Below are 20597 nucleotides of genomic sequence, written 5' to 3'. Positions count from 1 at the left end.
GGACGCGTTAACGTGAGATACTGAAGTGAGCCCACAATTTGTCTATAAAGGGATGCATCTGGAAGAGGTGAACCTGAGGTAGCAGATAAAGAAGTCTTGGCAGCAACTGGAGTAGGGCATGGTTTACACTCAAGCATATTACTACGTTTCAAAATATCAAGAGTATATTTGTTTTGTGTCAACCGGAGGCCAGAAGATAGATGGGAGACTTCGACACCCAAGAAATAGTGTAAACGCCCAAGGTCTTTAAGTTCAAACTCCTTACCCAAAACTGCAATAAAGGTTTGAAGTAGAGAAGAAGCATTACCCGTCAACACTATGTCATCAACATAGAGAAGAAAAATCAAAATTGTAGAACCCTAATGAAAAGTGAACATGGAGCTATCCGCCCTACTTTGAACAAAGCCAGAATGGACAAGGAAAGCACTGAGGCGTTGAAACCAAGCACGTGGTGCTTGTTTAAGACCATAGAGTGCCTTGTGCAATTTACACACATAATTAGGGCGAGTGGGATCAACGAAACCTGGCGGCTGCTGCATATAAACCTCCTCCATAAGAGAGCCATGAAGAAAAACATTCTTCACATCAAGTTGATGAAGAGGCCACCCAAAGTGCACTGCTAAACTCAAAAATGTGCGAATCGTCGTAGGTTTAACCACAGGACTAAAAGTTTCTGAATAATCAACACCGGCTTGTTGGTGAAACCCCTTGGTGACAAGACGCGCCTTATGACGTTCAATCGAGCCATCCGAATTCTGACCCATTTACAACCGACGATGTTGGCACGAGGAACCGGAGGAACCAAAGACCACGTACGTTGTTTTAATAAAGCATTGAATTCATCTGACATCGCCTGTCTCCATTCAGGGGACCTAGATGCTTGGCTGTAACATGTAGGTTCAGAATCTTCCCCAACCAAAGCAATGAAGGCGTGAGGAATGGGATGGCGCGATGCAAAGTAAGACCGAGCTTTGGGTTTAAAGATACCCGATTTGGAGCGAGTTTGAGGTCCAATATATGGAGCTGGGGCAGTAACAATAGCTTGAGATGGCTCGCTAGCTGACGGGAGTAAGCTACCAGATGCAGGTGGAGCTGTGACGCCAGGACCAGAGGGAGGCACAACACCCTGTCCAGTACCAGAATCTGAAGCAGCTGCTGCAGAGAGAGGAGCAACAAGTGGTTGCAAAGAACTAGTAGATGGCGGTGTAGGCAGAGTTGGCGTCTCAGAGGGCAGCGAGTAAGGTGCATGAATAATTGGCACAAATGCAAAGTCTGATGGTGGCATCGTGGAAGAAGCAGCAAGAGCACCATAAGGATAGGAGTCCTCATTAAAAATAACATGACAAGAGAGATATACTCGGCCAGTCGGATGGTGAAGACATCGATAACCCTTGTATTGGTCATTGTAGCCAAGAAAAACACAAGCCAAAGATCTAGGTTGTAGTTTATTAGTCATATAATCACCAAGATACGGAAAGCAAGCACAACCAAAAGTTCGGAAAGCCATATAATCTGGAGACCGTCCAAATAGCATTTGGAATGGAGAGGCCCACTTAAGAACATGAGAGGGTAACCGATTCAAAACATAAACAGCGGTGCAAAGTGCCTCAGCCCAAAATTTAGGAGGAAGATTGGCAGCAAGTAACAATGTGCGTCCCATTTCAGAAATATGACGGTGTTTGCGTTCAGCAAGGCCGTTTTGCTGCGGGGTATGCGGACAAGAAAATCTGTGGTGAATCCCTTTTTGCGCACACAAGGTCCGAAACGATAAATTATCATACTCCTTACCCCCATCACTTTGGAAGATTTTAACCATGGTCGAAAATTGATTATAAATAAGAGTGAGAAAAGTATTAAAGTGAGTAAAAACCTCTGACTTATTACGCATGGGATAAATCCATGTATACCGTGTGTAGTCATCGGTAAACAAGACATAATAACGAAAACCGGAGACTGACAAAATAGGAGACATCCAAACATCAGAATGAAGTAATTCAAAAGGAGACTTAGCATAATGTTCAGAAGAATGAAATGACAGACGATGGGATTTAGCCAACGCACAATGATTACAAAATTTTTTATTTGAAACTGAAAAAGACGAGCCTAATACATCACTAGAGGCTAATACACTAAGAACTTGACGAGATGGATGCCCAAGACGACGATGCCAAAGTGATGACGACGCTAAAACGGAAACAAAAGCACGTTTGGGAGCTGACCAATTCCTAGAGGCAAGACCAAGCTTAATGGGATAGAGGCCATCCTCACATGGGCCCTGAAAAAGAACAACACCGGTTTTTAAATCACGGATGACAAAACCCCAAGGAAAGAACGTTAAACTAACAAGATTATCACGTGTAAACTTAGCAACTGACAATAAATTCTTTTTAATTGCTGGAACATGTAAAACTTGGGATAATCGAAAAATAAACGACCCAGACTCAAATGAAATATTACCAGTGTGCGCAATAGGGAGGGCCTCACCATTACCAACAACCACCTTGTCATGAGAGCCATACCCAGTAGCCGAAGTCATTGTTCGAGCATCACTCGTCATATGATGAGTAGCCCCAGTATCGGGATACCATGTTGGATCAGAGGGAGAAGCAAGATGCATACCAGCAAAGGCACGAGAGATATCATCATTTGAACGAGTAGCTTGAGGACACAATGCAGCAATGTGGCCAAATTGGTTGCAGGCCCAACACTGAGGACCACAATTGACAGGAGCAGGTCCAAGAATACCAAGGCGTTGTTGTACAGCACCACGTTGACCATATCGCCCAACACCTCCATGTTGATTCGATCGGCCACCACTAGGGGTACGGGGAAACCGATTGCCACCAGAAGCACCATTGGGGCGAGAAGAAGAGTGACCACCGCGTCCATTAGACGAACCACCAACCGTATGACGGGCAGAATAGAAAGCAGAATGGGATGATGCAGCAACCTGTTTCATGGCGTGCTTGGACTCAAAGACTAGGAGACGGGTACGCATATCATTAAAGGATGGCAGAGGTGGAAAATTGGTCAGGGCCAAGACAAGCATTTCATATTCAGGCCCCAAGCCGTTAAGCACATACGTAACCAAATCATCATTCTGAACAGGTTGACCAATGGAGGCCAATTGATCTGCCAAATGCTTGGCCAGACCCAAGTATTCTGCAATTGTTTGGTTCCCTTTCTGAAGAGAAAGCAACTGAAACCGATGATGGGTAGAATTGGCAAGGGATTGTTGAGAAAAATTCTGATGAAGATGCTCCCATATCTCACGAGAAGTGGACAGCCCAACAGTCAAAGAAAGAACGGGCTTAGTAAGCGTAGCACGTAGCAGGCTCACAAGTGTCTGATCAGTCTGGTACCACACAAGGTAATCGGGATTAGGAGTCGTAGTGACCACAGGAGGAACCATCGTAGAAGTAACATCAGAATCAACAGAAGCAATGGGGGAGGCAGCAGGCGCAGGGGTGGTGATAAAGAGAGGAGGACATGGGTGAGTTCCATCAACAAAACGCCAAAGATTTGGGCCAATCAGAAAAAGCTTAACCTGACTTTCCCAAGGAAGATAGTTGGTTTCAGAAAGCTTAACGGAAACGAGGGTAGAGATATTGGGGATTGAAAAGGTGGAAGATGAAGTTGCGGAAGCCATGAAAAAAAAAAGGAGGATCAGAGGCTCAATACCATGTAATCTTTTGGATTCTCATTATCTTTCTCTACAAGGTTACAAGGATTTATATACATAACTTCAAGTATCAAGATCAAATCACCCTAAATTAAGGGATACAAGTGTGTAGGTAGGACGGCTTATAGGACGGCTTATACTTTGTAGGTAGGACAGCTTATAGAACGGCTTGTACTTTGTAGGTAGGACGGCTTGGGTAGGACGGCTTATAGGACGGCTTATACTTTGTAGGTAGGACGGCTTATAGGACGGCTTGTACTTTGTAGGTAGGACGGCTTATGACTACTAACAACCTTATCAACAGATTGCATAACTCCTTAAGCCAAAGTCAATTGACTTTTAATATTGGTAATAAAGCAAAACGTTATGTATATAATATTGGTAGTAAAACAAAACATAAATATACTTAAGTATTTAAATAAAAACATAACTACTCCAACAACCATTATGGTTGATCTACAAAAGGCTAGTTATGGTACGTGTTGTTGCTCCCTTGAATCCATCACTCGCGTGTTTCGATTTTGAATATTGGTTCTATAATTTCTGTGATCTGACAACTGGAAGGATGAGCGTGAACCCTTATTTTTTTTGGCTTTTCATTTTGTTTAGGTATAACAGAATTATATAACCTCATAAATCTTGCTACTGTTAGATTAATCCAATGGCTTATATAAAAGAGGTCTTTGCAGGTCCTTATAGTTAACAAAGCTTTAAGCAACCATGTCAAACAATTCAAGAATATCCTTCTTTCCCTCTTGACAAACCATATGCAATTTATGTTCTATAAAACTCCAACAATTTTCAATATTCCCGCAAAAACAAATTTCACTATCATCTTCAAATGATAATCAAATCACTTACATCTTCAAATGACAATAGCGAAGAAAGTTGAGGACTATAAAACCAATTAAGATTATGACGAGTAGTCCAACTTACTTGTAAGCCCATTAAAAGTCTCTCCTCTTATCAATGTAAGATTCATTCTCAATATACACCTTCATGTGTGGTAATTTTTTAAGTCCACGTGGAGAACACAAATTGGATGATGTGGCCATTGGGCTTCACAAGTGAGACAACTTGCTCTGATATCATGAAAAAAGTTAGGGTTCTACAATAAAACAATTGACAATTTATTATCTACAACCCCAAATTTAAACGCTGCTTGATCAGGCATCAAAGCAACCCTAAGGTAGGCTTCTTCATAAGTTGCATCCCACTTTCAGTTGAAAATCAGAGTACACAACAAACAAATAGAATATAAAACTTTATTAACCGAAAACAAAAACTACAAAATTGCCGAAAAGGTTATATGAACCGAAGATGCTACATCTTGACAAAGATGTTTTTAACTACGGTACAAACCATCCTATTTATGGGAGAAAATGTAAGCAAACCCTAACTTAACAAGCAAAATAAGTAAACTTAACGGGCAAGAAATCATAATCCTTGGCCCACAAGAAAAACAATAACAATCTTATTAAAACTAATTTTCCAACAACCCATGGCAAACTTACGGTGGTAAACAACATGAGTTTGCCAACAAAAAAAAAAACGTGCAGACGTTTGTTCCAAATCTGACTGCATCCGAAATTACATGGCTTCGACATTTAAAATATGGATTTGCATATGAACTTGTCTCTGAAATTGAAATCTGCGTGGCTTCGACAATTTGTGCATATGGCCCTGGCATTTACAAATGTTTTCGGTTGGCAAACTCCTTTTGTTTACCACTATAAGTTTGACGGAGGTTGTCGTAGAATTTGGAGGTTGTAGTCGAATTTGTCCTTTATAATCTGTTTACGATTTAATTTATTTTATTTTTAAAATTAAAAAATGGATGTACGATTAGAAACACTCAATCAGTAAAACATTTAGTTTCCTTTCATATTACAAGATTTGAAAATCTTTGCTTAACACTGTCTCATTGTCATGGGTTTTATCACTGGCAGCTAAATAATCAGGAAAAGACTGTTCTAAATCAAAACTGATCTTCTATAATTGAAAAGAAGATACTTGACCAATCAATGCAAGATTCAATAGGTAAACAAAAGTGGAAGGTTGATTTTTGATCAGCTTAGCAAAAAAAAAAAATTCCTGAAAAAGTCAGAAGAAAATCGGATTGAAAGAAAACCCTAAACCTAGCATATTATATAAGCCGCTCTAAAATCATATTGGCCGTCATTGACTTTGTCCTTGTTGAAAGCAAAGCTTAAGGATTTGCATAAATGGGGGGTTGTATGAGCAGCTCTGTACCGGCGTGGGCAAAGGGAAAAACTAGAAAATCATCGAAACCACCATGGTCAGAGCAGAAATCAACTGAAGATACGGTGGATATTCCAGAAATTGATGAACACAGCATGAATGAGATGGGAAAAGATAATGGCGAAGAACATGGAGGCCCTAAGGATCAGCATGATGCTAGGGATGAAAATGGCATTCAGCCTAAGTCACAGACGGGTTTGCTTGAGGAGAAGGTATATTATATATAACCTTACACCTTTTCAGTATTTATTATTATATTTTTGCAGCAACGACGTTACACAAAATTTAAAACTTGTTTATGCTTTGATTAATTAACTCATTAGACCAACACTATTAAGTAATATACACAAAGTGAACTCACCCTCTTCAGTATCCAATCCATCGATTAAATAAAGGGAAACTTTAACGAAAAACTGCCGGTACAATTTATTTTAAAAAAAAACCACATTTTTACACTAAAAAGTCAATTTTGATACTATTCACTTTACCTTTTATTTTGTCCTTATCATTAAAATTAAAAATTTTCAAACCTCTTTTATTAGTTTTCTTTTAAATAAACTTTCTTTTAGTTTTTCCTCAATTTTTAATTTCAGACTACTGTTTAATTTTCTTTTGGTTATTGGTTCAATTTTTGCAGTATTATTTAAAAAAAAAAATTCGAGATGATTCAACCATGTTTTACTGTTTTTCTTTAGTATTTATATTGATTCCTTGTCCATTCTAATGCAAAAGTAAGGCTTTAACCAGGATTATGTGTGGTTATAAAAAATGAAAAAAATGTTATTCTTACCACATATTTGTGTTATTTCTCTAATAGAAATAGGATCCACATGCGTTGGGCCACTTAGTACTAGGGTAGTGATATTCCTCTTCACTTGTAAGTGAGAGGTCTTATGTTCGATTCTCACCAAAGGCGAATTTGAATCATATTATTGCTAACTCATTGTGAGGCTTAGCCTACTCCCTCATCCCCTTAGTGAGATTATGTCGTTTGTTCAAAAAGGAAAAAAAAAAAAAAAGGATTTTGTTGTGTCAAACAAGTAACAATATATAATCAATATATTTGGCTATTTGCATGTGGTCCAATAACCAAGTAGATGAGGTGTTGGGTTTCCATTGTCTCGGGTTCAGAATTTTTTTCTACACTAAATTGTTGTATTAGTTTCGAATCCTTCTTTCTCCTTTAATAATAATAAAATAAAATAAACCACATTTGGGTATTTTATATTCAAATTATTTAATATCTTCACTGATGTCTCAAATGAATTGACGTGGACAATGATGACATTTTTGTATTAGTTTTATGTGTTTCAAATTCAGACAAAAATACAAGAACAAAAACCAAGTCTTATGTCACTAAATGAGATCGGTTGTATATTCATTCATAATCTTAATTCTATGTACGTATATCCACTTTGTACATTTCAATTGGAACTTGGAACTTCCACAAACTGAAAACTGGGGTGTAATTTACTAATTTTTGAAATAGCAGGATGGTGAATTTGCAGCATATAACATAACCCTAGATCGTTCTACAATGGTGCTGGATACAATATCAGAAGGATCTGAAAGGTCTGATGCAACTAATGGGCCTCAAAGAGCATTGCCGATAAAGGAGACCGAGCCAGTTAATGGTGGAGATAAGATCAAGTTTGAGGAAGATCAAGTGGTTGTGAAGAACTAAAAAACAACATTTGAGACTTATTGACGTTTGAACTGAATCAATTTTTTTATGTTTTGGATGTGACTGGATCCTGTTTGTGAATTTACCAATTCATTGGAACATTATTGGAAGGAAGGGGCACCGGGACAATTAAATTGAAATTAACCTTCTAAACTGCAGCTGCACTAGTACAAAAACATGTTTGCGCGACGAAAACTTGCGCGACGCAGCTAAATGCGTCGCGCAAAGTATGTTTGCGTGACGCTAAACAAAAAACGTCGCGCAAATGGCCTTTGCGCGACAGCACTTTGCGCGACGAAGGTTGGCGTCGCGCAAAGTGCTGCAAGTTTTTGGCACTAAACCAAGTGAGTTTTACCGCTTTTTCTGTTGACTTTGCGTGACGCAGGGCTACATGAGTCGCGCAAAACAGCTTTGCGCGACGCATGTGCACTTACGTCGCGCAAAACATTTTTGCGTGACGTATGTCGCGTCACGCAAAACAGTTTTGCGCGACTCCTGTAGCCCTGCGTCACGCAAAGATGTTTTGCGCGACGCTGTATGCGTCACGCAAAGTCAATAACTTTTTTCTCCTTTACTTCATCAGTTTGGGTGGTAGAAACTGCAAACTAATTGACTTTTTTCTCAATGCTAAGACAATAGGTTTTAGTTCAATAATGAGCGGGTTGATTTTTGTGAGCATATGCCATACTTATGTAGATAAACAATGGCTATGACGGTTGGATCATTATTTTTCTCCGTTAAATCGTTATTTTTCATTTATAACCGTCGAAAAGTTTTGTCGCGTTACTTGATCTCTAAATGTTTTTTTTTCCTATTTTTGGCGTATGCGATCTCGAAGCATATGCAAACAAGTTTGCGCGACGTTTTTTTGACTTTGCGCGACGTTTTTTTGACTTTGCGCGACGAAGGACCTACGTCACCCAAAGTATTTTTTGTACTAGTGCTGCCACATCTCTCAGTTCCATTTAGAGGTTTGGATGAGATTAAAAAGACTTAAATAAAAAGCATAATATCGTATCAAATATCCCACCAATCTCACAAAGCCGAATCTCATTAAAAAAAAACAAAAACTTTAACGAAAAGTTTCCGGTACCATTCACTTTAATGAAAAACCACATTTTTACATTAAAAAATCAATATTAGTATTATTCACTTTACCCTTTATATTATCTTTATCGTTAAAACTCAAAATTTTCAAACATTTTTAATTAGTTTTCCCTATTAACTTTACGGGTTTGAGGTTATACTGTGAATGCCATTGACAAAATGGACCCTTTGATGCTGTTTCTTTCTTGTGCCTTGATGGCTTTTTAATTGTCCGACGTCGATCCAAAAAACAATTTGCAATAATATTTTCGTTAAGGTTATGCTTGGATTACAGATTTTCAAGTCTAAGTGAATCACAAAATGTTGATGCGAGGATTATAAAATTCTTATTATAAAGGTATGCAAGAGGAATTTGCAAATATCTCTCACATTTGTGATACTCTAATGTGAATTTTCTAATCCCTCCTATTAACATTTTGTTATCCATTTCATACTAGATTGTGTTAGTATACCATGGGTCCATCACATGATGAAGGATAGTTAAACGTCTTCAGAGAACTAATGATGCATTGGAGAATACTACATTCAAGGGAATGTTAGGACAAAATATGGGTGAATTTTGACGGAAAAAATATAAATCAAAGGTTTTAAATTCTGAAAAAGATGAGTTAAAATTTAGAATATTGGATTCAATCGATATGGCGATAGAAAAGGCAGTAAGAAATATTTTGGTGTCATACTTGGGTGCATAATATGTTGTTTTAATACGAATCATGAGCAAAACAGGACTCATGTTAAAACCATGAGCCCGTCATGTTTAAGACCAAAAACGATAGTTTCAATTTCCAAAACAGCATTTTAATGTAATAAAATTGGACTTTTAGTTTTCCGTCTGATTTATGTCATTTTGATTCCAAAAAGACCTCTGAACTTCCACAGGGCTGGGTTTAAGTGTATTTAAGCCTTTTGGCTTGTATTGTAATCCACATTCAACAATTGATCAAAATACTTTTTAGAATTCTCTCTAAACTGGTAAACTCCAAAACTTTGTTCTTCGAAGGAATCATGCTTATATCATTACTAGCTTCGTGTTGCGTAAAATAATTAATGTAGTGGTTGGTTTATTTACCAAATACATTGGATCCTTTTGGAATTGCAAATGGCATTAATCAACATGGGAAGTTGATCCCTTAACTTTAGATGAATAAAGTCACGGTGACGTCTCTAAAGCAACTGCTACTGAGATGCCTTTAGAGCCTGAGAATGTTGATCAGGGAGAGCCTGATCAAGATAAGCTAGAACATGAAAATGCTGATCATGGAGAGCCTGATCAAGATTAGCTTGCTCAAGATGAGCCAAATCAAGGGGAACTCAATCAGGGGAAGTCTCCAGCCACGCAAGAGAATGAAGGGCAAGTCAAAAGATCCAGCAGAAATCGGAGATCATCTACCAAGTATCCTTCATCATAGTATATCTTGTTGACTGATGATGGAGTGCCCGAAACTTATGAAGAGGCTAGCGCTTATAATACAATGATAAATTAATAAAGGTAATGGAGTCAGAGATAGATTCCTTATTAAAGAATGGTACCTATGAGCTGGTGGAGCTTCCAAATGGCATAAAAGCATTGAAAAATAAGTGGGTGTTCAAATTGAGAAGAGACGATATATGACAAAATACAAGGCCCGTTTGTAGTCAAAGGTTTTGGTCAAAAGAAAGGCGTTGACTTTGATGAGATTTTTTAACCGGTGGTGAAGATGACTTTCATCTGAGTTATTCTTAGTATGTCAACTAGCATGCATCTTGACCCCTAGCAGATAGATGTTAAAATTGCATTTCTCAATGGCGATTTAGAATAAGAGATATTTATGGAACAACCCAAAGACTTTGAAGTTAAAGAAAAAGAAAATTTGGTGTGCAAACTGAAGAAGAGCATATATGGTCTTGAGCAGGCTCCAAGACAGTGGAATTAGAAGCCCAACTCATTCATGGTGAGTAATGGCTACAAGAGAACTCGTGCTAATCCAATGTCTATATCAGACGATATTCTGAAGGTAGGTTCATTATTGCTATATGTTGGCGACATGTTGATTGTTGATCAACTTGCTTTTGTGATTAGGAAGCTCAAAGAAGAGTTATTGAAGTTCTTTGATACAAAAGACTTGGGGCCAGCCAAGCAAATTTGGGCATGCAGATTATCTATGACAAAAAATCCAAGAAGTTGTAGTTGTCACAAGAGAAGTATGTTGAACAGGTGATTGACAGGTTCAACACAAAAGGGGCCAATCATATCAAGCTGAGCAAAAAGTCATGTCCAAAAACAAATGGAGAAAAGGAGAAAATGGCAGTTGTTCTCTACTCTTTAGCGTTAAGAAGTATCATGTACGCTATTGTGTGCACACGACCAAATATTGCTCATGTAGTAGGTGTAGTGAGCAAATTTCTTTCTAGTCCAGGGAAAAACCATTGGGAAGCTATTAAGTGGATTTTCATATATTTGAAGGGAACTTCTAAGTGCTTGTGCTTTGGTGGTACCAAATCAATTTTAGAAAGGTTTACATATGCTGACAGGGAGGTGACCTTGATGGTAGAAAGTCTACTCCTAGGCACTTGTTTACTTTTGCAGAGGGAGTTGTGTCTTGGCAATCCAAGCTGCGAAAGTGTGTTTCTTTGTCAACAACCGAGTTGAATACATGGCCACTGCAAAAGCATGCAAGGAGTTGTTGTGGCCGAATCGTTTTCTCCAAGAGTTGGGTTTGAAACAAAGTGATTATGTTGTTTATTCTGATTGTTAGGGTGCTCTTGATTTGAGTAAAAAATCTACATATCACTCATGCACCAAGCATATTGGTATTCAATATCATTGGATTAGAGATGCTATTAAGAATAGGTTGATACAGTTGAAGAGGATTCATACTGATAATAATTCCTCAGACATGTTGATGAAGGTAGTCACTAAATCAAAGCTAAAATTTTGCATTAAGGCAACTAGGATGAGCTCCAAGGAAATTTGGAGTCATGATTGGAGGAGTTCCTCCCTCATGAGCTAGAAGGGAAGATTGTTGGTATACCATGTGTCCAGCCCATGATGGAGGATGGTTATTTGGACTCTCTAGAAGACTTTAGAGAACTAATGATGCATTGGAGAATATTACATTCAAAGGAATGTAATGGTCGGTTCATTAACCAAATACATTGGATCCTTTTGAAATTGCAAGTTGCATTAATCAAATATGGGAGCTCTAGGTAGTGCATGAATATATAGAATTCCAAGCTTTATTCATTGGATGGTGCATGACTGTTTTGACTTCCAATGTTAACGGTGGAGTTAATTCTTGGATTCACTAGGATAACCGAAAGAGAAAATGTTAAAGAGATTCTTGCAAAGTGAGACTCTTTATGGACTTTCCGTCACTTTCATATTTTTGACACAATGTGAGGGAATTGTGTGAAAAACACGAGGTGGCAGAAAGTTTATTGAGAGTCTCCTTAGCATTTCTCTAATCCAAAAGCAAGCATACAACTTCAAAAGAGAGAGAGAGAGAGTGAGAGTTCTAAGAGTTGTTCCACTCCAAGGCTTAGAGTGAGAGTGTTCCACCACAAATTGTGCGAGTGAGATTTATAATGCGAGAAAGAGTGCGTTATACTTTCTTGTATCCATCAAGCCAAAGGCTTGGTAAGATTGTCCTTGCATGTACCCAATATTTGGATATAGAGAAAGATAATTGCTACCCCATGGACGTAGACACAAATTGCCGAACCACATAAATATTTGGTGTATATTTTTCTACTTTATTTGGTGTTTTTCTCTATTTGTAGTACCATCGATCATATCAAAGTGACCTCAACCCCTTAAATTTAGAAATTCCTCGTCCAAACATAACCTACACATTTTTGGGTAGGTATTATTTATCCCAAGCCCAGTGCCACATATCAAACCTGATTTGAATTTGTTGCTGTAATTAGAACGAAAAAACAGAAACAGTACAGCACCGATTTTGTATCTAGTTTTTAGCCTCCATTTGGTACGTAGGTGGTGACGTGGGGAACTACCAAAGAAGGCAGAAGCACCGAGAGCTCTAAATTCTCTCAATTTCAATCAATACCCAATTCACTCCTTAATTTCTTCCTTTACCACTCAAACCCTCTCTCTCTCTCTCTCTCTCTCTCTCTCTCTCTCTCTCTCTCTCTCTCTCTCAGTGTGTGTGTGTGTGTGATATTGGTGATCGATGACGATGGGTACTGATCAGACATGTAATGCTTTGCTTGGGTTGAAGCCAGTGTTGTTAATGGTGGTAGTTCAGTTTGCATTTGCAGGAGTTAATGTTCTCTACAAACTGGCCGCTAACGACGGAATGAACTTAAGGATTCTTGTTGCATATCGCTTCATCTTTGCAACCGCCTTCCTTCTTCCTATTGCTCTTTTCATTGAAAGGTGATCATTTGCAATTTTGCACCTCTCCTTTCTTCTTATACATAATATAACTTTCATTTTGTTTTTCCATCGAAGCATTCAGTGCCATATAATTGCTAATTGTTGTTATTTTGTTAATCTTTTTGTTTCTCGCCAAAAAAAAAAAAAATCATATTATTGTCTAGCTGGTGCTTTCTCTATTCGTGCTCTCTCTTTCTCTGAAAAGTAGCTGCATAATCCTTGCTGATGCATTTACAGTAATGTTTGAGAACATTCAATAAGTTCATAATTGACTTTAAAACCCTGTGCAAACTCCAAAACAAAAAGGAGAAAAGCAGAGAGAGCGAGCAAACCCTATCTGCTACTTTTTGAAAACAGTTAACTGGTCTTTATTTTTGCACGCAGGAAGAGCAGGCCAAAGCTCACATGGATGGTACTCTTGCAAGGATTTTTGTCTGGCTTGTTCGGGTAAGTACGTAGCGTATCCGTGTGCAATTGTCTTTCTTCCAAATCATGATCTCCTCCTAGGTTATAATTGGAAATAAAAAATTTGTATGGGGAGTAAGTAATTGTAATTGTATTTCTTGGTATATATTGGTTGTGCATGCTGTTGATATTAGTGGTCACAGTTGGTGGTCCACTAGAAGTGTCCACAACTTTTTTACGTGACTCTGGCGACAATAAATATTTGATCTTTCTAGGCTTCATAAAGCAGCATCTACAGTTTTCCCATTTAAAAATAAATGAAAAAAATAAAAACACAAAAAAGACAGCATGCATCACAACCATGTCGTCTTATGCTAATAAAATAAAGACATGAGCTAATTTTTTTTATACTGTCTTTATTTCAGCAATAATATTATTCTTATCATCCAAATATACGAAAATTTTGCCACTTAGTATCACGGTCTAGTGGTATTCCTCTTCACTTATAAATGATAGGTATTAGGTTCGATTCTCGCCAAAAGGTGAATTTGAACCACATTATTGCTAGCCCATTGTAAGGCTAAGCTTATCCCCTCCCCCTTAGTGTAGATAATATCGTTTGTTCTCAAATATACGATAATTCTACATCATCTAATGTGGCGCGTGAGGTGGAAAGACACGAAAATTAAAAAAACATCTTGTGACAATTGAGGTGGATAATCAAATCCATAAAAAATAAAAATAAAAAATAAAAACTCAAATTTTCATTTATTAATAATAAAAAAATTAGAAATCAGTCAAAACCTAATTTTTAGGTTTTATAGTCCCTCTTTGCATCTTCCTTCCTCTCCTCTCTATCCATCGTTATCTTGCTTCTTTAATTTCCTCCAAATTGTCATCCATGTCCATAGAAATCATCTTCAAACTCGGGATTGATATAACTTAATATCAATAATAGCTCTCAAGATCATTATCCATTGTTTCCTATATTTTTAATGGTGGAACAAAGGGAAAACTCTTGTTGGCAAAATCTTGTCGTAAAGTCAACGAACATGATGTCTTCACAAATCTAAACAAGTAATATATACAAAAAGTAGTGAGGCGTGATGGATTCCTGAAACATATCATGAACAAAAAGTTTAGGGCAACAAACAAACAATATCTCATAGGAGCAACATGCAATAGACAAACAAGATCTCATAGGAGCAACAAGGATAAGAAATAAAATATTTTTTATTCAGAATCAAGAAACAAAGAAAGTGATGAAATAGTGAGGCGTGCTTGCTGGGGCAGAGCGCGGTGCACGTGGCATGGTGAATCCCTTATAACAATCTAATTCCACGCATGTAAAATAGCAAATACCCAAGGTGATCCGTCGCTGCAGAAGGAGGGGATGGAGAACCGATAAAGGGTGACAAGGAAGGTGACAATGGAGAATGGGAAGCCGAGGAGGGAGGATTGAGGGGTATGGTTTGATTCATTTTTGTATTATTTTATTAATAAAAATTTGTCCACCCCAGCTGCCACGAGGATAATTTTTAATTGATGTGACTGTCCGCTATCATCTTCCACATCAGATGGTATAAATTTGCAACGTATTTAGGTAGTCAGAATAGCATTACTTTTTTTCAATGGAATAGAATACTATGTAATGGTATACCAATGTAAGTTGTTCTAAAAAAAATTTAAAAAGAAGCTTATATGCTAAAATCATATCTTTAATGACTATAAATATTTTTCCCATGTATTTAAATGACTATTATTAATTAATTAACATTAATATTGCAGTGGATCGTTATCACAAAATTTGTACATTGAAGGCTTAGCCTTAACATCGGCCACATTTGCTTCTGCCATAGTCCAACTCACCCCAGCCATTACTTTCATCTTGGCCATCACCTTCAGGTAATAATATATACATATTTTCCAGCTTTATTATTATTCTGAAAAAAAAAAAAAAAAAACAAAACAAAACAAAACAAAAAAAGAGTAATAGTCTTTGGACTTAAGCCTAATTGAATATTTGGACTTCAAATTAAAAGTTTGTGAGTATTGTTCTTGTATTCGTCTCAGTGTGGAACAATTATTCATTTCAGTAACACATTTGAACTTTTATTCAAGTTAAAAGGTTTTAAAGGGTAATAAGGGATGAAGATTTAACGGAGTTATTCAAAATAACCATCAGATACTTTGACCTAAATCGATCAAGGAGAATAAGCAATGGAAATAAGAAAACTAATATGAAAATTAAGCATGAAGATGTAGATAATGGATGATAGTTAACATTTTTATTATTAGCATTAATCATGATCATTTTTCTTAGGCTGGAGAACTTGAGTTTGAGAAGCCCGGCAGGGAAGGCAAAGATGTTAGGAACATTAATGGGAATAGGTGGAGCAATGCTTCTGACCTTTTATAAGGGTGTGGAATTCAACATATCCACGCATGTTGACCTTTTACACAGCCACTTGGCAACATCACTGCATACAGACTCTGGTAATCGACTATTGGGTTGTCTACTAGCCTTGGGAAGCTGCTTGTGCTACGCTACATGGCTCATTATCCAGGTGATTCTCTAACCAAAGTTTCTAACCCACCATTTTATTTTGGCTATATTTTTAGGTAACCCTTAACTAATGAAGACTAGGAAGTCATTCTATGAGCTCTTTATAAAATTTATATTTCAATTATGTTCCCCAGTCTTCATCCTGTTACTAGGAAGCTATTCTTGGGTGTAATGGGGTGGACATAATGTTATTAGGAGCCCGTTGAATATGCTTTTGGCGCACACCAATCGCGTTAATATAGGATTTCCTCGATACTAGACATACATTCCTAATTGGATTCAATTATATTTTCCTTTCTTGAAGAACAAGTCTCTGTTGACAAGACAAATCTCGCCTGCCAATCCGGGGATACCATAATCACTTGTTTTGATACCCTGGTTTGAGGGGTCCAATATGAGGAGCCTGATCCGCTCCGAACCACCCACTTCGGAACTTGCTGGCCATTCCAGCCACACTAAGTGCTATGTGGTGGAGTCCCATAAATTATGATCCCACATAGTAGAAAATCAATATATATAGGTTATCAATCTCGTATTTAATAAAACCATAACTCTCTCATAGCAATGAAGTAGAAATTTTTCATTGTGACCGGCACGTGCTTTTATATAAGTTGTCGAAAATTTTATTTTTTAAGCTATTAACTTTTTATTGATAAAGCCAAAGTTAATGTCCATAAAAGAAATTTGCAACTCAAGTAGTTAAGAGTGCTTATCATCATACCGAGGTTTTTTCTTCAAAGTTTTCCTCCTCCAACATAACTTGTGAACAAAACAAAAAAACTTAATCTTCGTAGCCTTTTTGTTTAGGTATAAACTAGCATATGGGCACACTGTGTGGAAATTTTTTATTTTTGTTTTTGAAATAGAAGGAGAGAGGAAGTGGGAGTGGGATTTTTTTTTTTTTTTTTAATTAGAGATATGTTAGGATTACATGTAAGTGAGGCGTTGAAAAAAAAAAAGCAAAATTTGGTTGTGTGAAATTACATTTCTGCCTCATATTTTTTTTATTCATGTTCTGTTTTAATTAAAGGGTTAAAATGGTAATTTTATAGAATTTTGATTGACAAGTGGTGTTTTATTAATTAGTAGAGAGAATTGATGTGGAAATAGAAGAAATTAATGAAGAAGAAGATTTTCATTTATAAATAACTTAGCATTTCTCTTCCTATAAAATTTCCTCTTCATCTTTTCACATCTTTTCACATGATATTAGTACTTATATTTTGGGTTTATTTAGCTAAAAATTTGTCTTGTGCAATTCGTAGACTAAAATGAGTGCGACATACACTTGCTATTATTCAAGCACTGCTCTGATGTCAGCAATGGGGTCAATCCAGGCCGTTGGGTTTGCCCTCTGCAAGGAGAGGGAGTGGAGCCAATGGAAGCTAGGTTGGAATATTAGGCTTCTAACAGCGGCATACTCGGTACCTCACACCCTTCTTCTACTAGCTAGTGCTTGATTTTACAATTTCGTTATCGTTATCTAGATATACTTGAATTTGATAGTCAATTATTAATAATTGATCTAGCTATATAAGTTGGTGACTTTATGCTGTAGGGAACTATGGCCACTGGGCTAAGTGTGACTTTTATTGCTTTGTGCATACGCATGAGAGGCCCTTTGTTCGTATCTGTTTTCAACCCTCTCATGTTGGTGCTCGTTGCCATCGTTGGGTCTTTGGTATTAGATGAGAAGCTACATCTTGGAAGGTATGTACATACCCTTGACTATAAAAGTTAATTTTCGCATTCTAAAACAGCCATTTGCATTTTTCTTGAACAATAACAGTTTTGTTAATTGATATTTCTCTAATTTCTCATTGAGTATACTCTAAAATATATATATATATATATATATATATATATTACTTATACATGTTCTTGCTTGTCATTGAGTTTAACTAATTGGAAATATATAACAGCGTTTTGGGAGCAGTATTGATAGTGATTGGTTTATATGCGGTGCTGTGGGGCAAGGGCAAAGAAATAGAGAAGATGAGTAATTCAGTACCATCAACAAGCTTTCACCATCAGGATTCTGGCTCAATTGACATTGTGGTAATGTCTCCAGATAATAATAAAGGCAACAGCAACAACACTGAGAGCCTATCAAATAACAATGCGTCAAAGACTACTAGTTCTGCACTCAGCATGGTTCGTTAATTCAAAATGAGGGGGAGGAATTAAAGAGACTTTTAATTATCGAACTAGCCAAAACAAGTGATAGATCAGGTATTAATAATTATTAGATTATCTTTTAGCAATATGAGATATAAGTATCCATATACATTGTTCATCCTGCCACCTTAAAGTGAATATTTTAGACATTTAAATTTTAAATTAAGCATAAATATATTTTTTTTCTTTTTATGTTAAATAAAGCCTAAAGTCTATGTTTAGGTAAGGGATTCATTATTGAGACCAGGTTATTAAGGATTTATAAGTCCAAGATTGAGACCAAATCATTCAGGATTTGACTACAAAATGTTAGAGGTTGACAATCTCTCTTTGAAAACCCCCGATATGTCTGCTCTCCATGTCCCTTGAGAATTGATCGGTCCCCCACCCTTACATTTAACTTAATTCTAAACTTCAAATAAAAAACATAAAGAACTATTTAAAAAGGAAGAGAAGGAGATGGGGAGGGGATGCTGGCAACAAAAGATTCGCCAGCATTGGTGAATAAGTCGTCGGAAAGTAGTGGGCGTCAATGTAGTTGGGGCTTACATCGACTATTATTTTTAACAATTTTAGCGGCAAAATAGAGAATTCAATGTTGAAATGTCCCACATCGACCATATCAATAAGAAAAGAAGAGTTTAAATATCCTAACCCCACTTCAACTAACACCGAGACCTTTTGTGATAAAATCTCACACCTGACGGATTGTGCAGATAGTAATTATCAAGTTGGGGATAGTATCGATGTTGTTGAAAGTGAACCATATATCAGTCCATCTCTCTAATAATTCTACGTTCAATGATGAAAATATTAAAATTGGGTATTAAAAGCGACTTAATGGATCCAAAGAAATTTTTCCCTTTATTTGGTTTTTGTCCCAAGCGAACTAGTGGGTCGACAAACAACACCACCAGGTGAATTGCACAACAGCTAAACAAGAGCTACATTACAATTTCACATCCTAATTATAATACGGAGCTCTCCCAAAAAGCCACACACACACACTCTCTCTCTCTCTCTCTCTCTCTCTCTCTCTCCAAAAATGCTGATTGCATGCATTTGGAAGAGGATGATATGTTTTAGTAGTGCAGTAGAGGGGTTTGAAGCCATTGATGATGATGATGGTGACTCACATTGCATATGCAGGTCTCAATATATTTTTCAAACTGGTAGCAGAGGTTGTAATGAATTTCACTGTCCTCATTGTTGTTTTCTGTAAATGTGTATAGTTTTTTGTAGGATTTCTGCAAAAGTTATAAAGTAGCAAGAAGAAAGATGAACTCAGCAGCAATGGGAGTACGTAGCTCCACGATTTCATCCGTCTTTCTTAGATCCGATTACACTACAGCAAAACAATCACACATATAGTGTGATGCTAGCAAAGGACAAAAGAAAGCCGTTGAGATTTCACACGGTTCCCCTCGTGTAAGAGAGGTCATGTGCACCGCAGTCCGCACGGGCCAACTTGAAACACTACTAACTAATACACGGGGCTCACTCTACACTGTTTAGATGTTCTAATCTCAACCGTTCAATACATTCAAATACAACCTTCAAACATTCAAACTAAAATCTCTGAACTTCATGATAAATTATGACTTTTCTTGCAGCATGAGTAACATTCTCCATTAGTGTGGGAAAGCACCTACTGCCACTGATTTGAAGAGCTGCCACTAAGCACACTAGCTTTCTGTCTTCATATACACCAACCATGTAATCTCCAAATATGACATGTCTCAACTTAGATATCCAAGTGACACCTAGATAGCACATGTTGGCCAACACTTGAAAGTAACGAAAACCATAAATATGTGAAAGTGCAAGTATAAAAAGGGAACATGAAATTGGAGAATCATATAGCAAATAACAATTATAGGGTAACAGGTCAACACGATAACTAATCGGGTCATTATCGGGTAACGGGTCCTTAACAGGTATACACGCAAGTAACCCATTTCGACCCATTAAGAAGAAAAAAATATTTTGATAATTTTAAAGTTTAATTACTAAAAGATATATTATAAAATACAATAGCCATATTAATATGGGGGCTTTTGATATAGATACCTAGGTTTTAAAATTTTAAGGTTAAACATTTATGCCTTTTAGAGTTTTGATTAAACATTTTCCTACAATTTAGGTGCCACATGGATTAGAAGTAGCCTTTTTTATAATTTAAATTACCCAACTTGCCATTATATAAATATACCTTTTAATTCCTAGATAATACATCAAAACTCCTAAAATCTTGTAGATAAATATTGTAGAATTTAATTCCAATAAAAAGTCTTTCAAAATACTCATGAATGCGACTTGCCATTATATTTAATATACT

The 20597-nt window shown here is 37.0% G+C and overlaps 2 protein-coding genes across 2 annotated transcripts; both read left to right on the top strand.

Moving 5' to 3' along the window:
- Window positions 1-5907: 5907 nt before the first annotated feature.
- LOC148694581 (uncharacterized) lies at window positions 5908-7628 on the top strand. The gene is made up of 2 exons (XM_088699306.1): window positions 5908-6156; window positions 7437-7628. Exons 1-2 carry the CDS (start codon window positions 5908-5910, stop codon window positions 7626-7628), a joined length of 441 nt encoding a protein of 146 aa, XP_088555432.1.
- A 5075-nt stretch (window positions 7629-12703) lies between these two features.
- On the top strand, window positions 12704-18441 carry LOC137718635 (WAT1-related protein At1g25270-like). Its single transcript, XM_068458184.2, has 7 exons — window positions 12704-13110; window positions 13495-13557; window positions 15304-15420; window positions 15839-16082; window positions 17347-17505; window positions 17640-17791; window positions 18004-18441. Exons 1-7 carry the CDS (start codon window positions 12905-12907, stop codon window positions 18242-18244), a joined length of 1182 nt encoding a protein of 393 aa, XP_068314285.1. The 5' UTR covers window positions 12704-12904; the 3' UTR covers window positions 18245-18441.
- Window positions 18442-20597: the final 2156 nt, after the last annotated feature.

Source organism: Pyrus communis, chromosome 8 (assembly GCF_041283825.1).
Source record: "Pyrus communis isolate YQ-2024b chromosome 8, ASM4128382v1, whole genome shotgun sequence".
Classification (NCBI taxonomy): Eukaryota; Viridiplantae; Streptophyta; class Magnoliopsida; order Rosales; family Rosaceae; genus Pyrus; species Pyrus communis.
The sequence above is the reverse complement of the archived record's forward strand: the minus strand, read 5'-3'. Positions and strand labels throughout refer to the sequence as shown.

Coding starts and splice junctions, on each gene's coding strand:
- LOC137718635 (XM_068458184.2), top strand. CDS start 12,905: ATGACGATGGGTACTGATCAGACATGTAATGCTTTGCTTGGGTTGAAG. Junction 15,421..15,838: donor ATCTTGGCCATCACCTTCAG/GTAATAATATAT, acceptor CATTTTTCTTAG/GCTGGAGAACTTGAGTTTGA. Junction 16,083..17,346: donor CTACATGGCTCATTATCCAG/GTGATTCTCTAA, acceptor TGCAATTCGTAG/ACTAAAATGAGTGCGACATA.
- LOC148694581 (XM_088699306.1), top strand. CDS start 5,908: ATGGGGGGTTGTATGAGCAGCTCTGTACCGGCGTGGGCAAAGGGAAAA. Junction 6,157..7,436: donor CGGGTTTGCTTGAGGAGAAG/GTATATTATATA, acceptor TTGAAATAGCAG/GATGGTGAATTTGCAGCATA.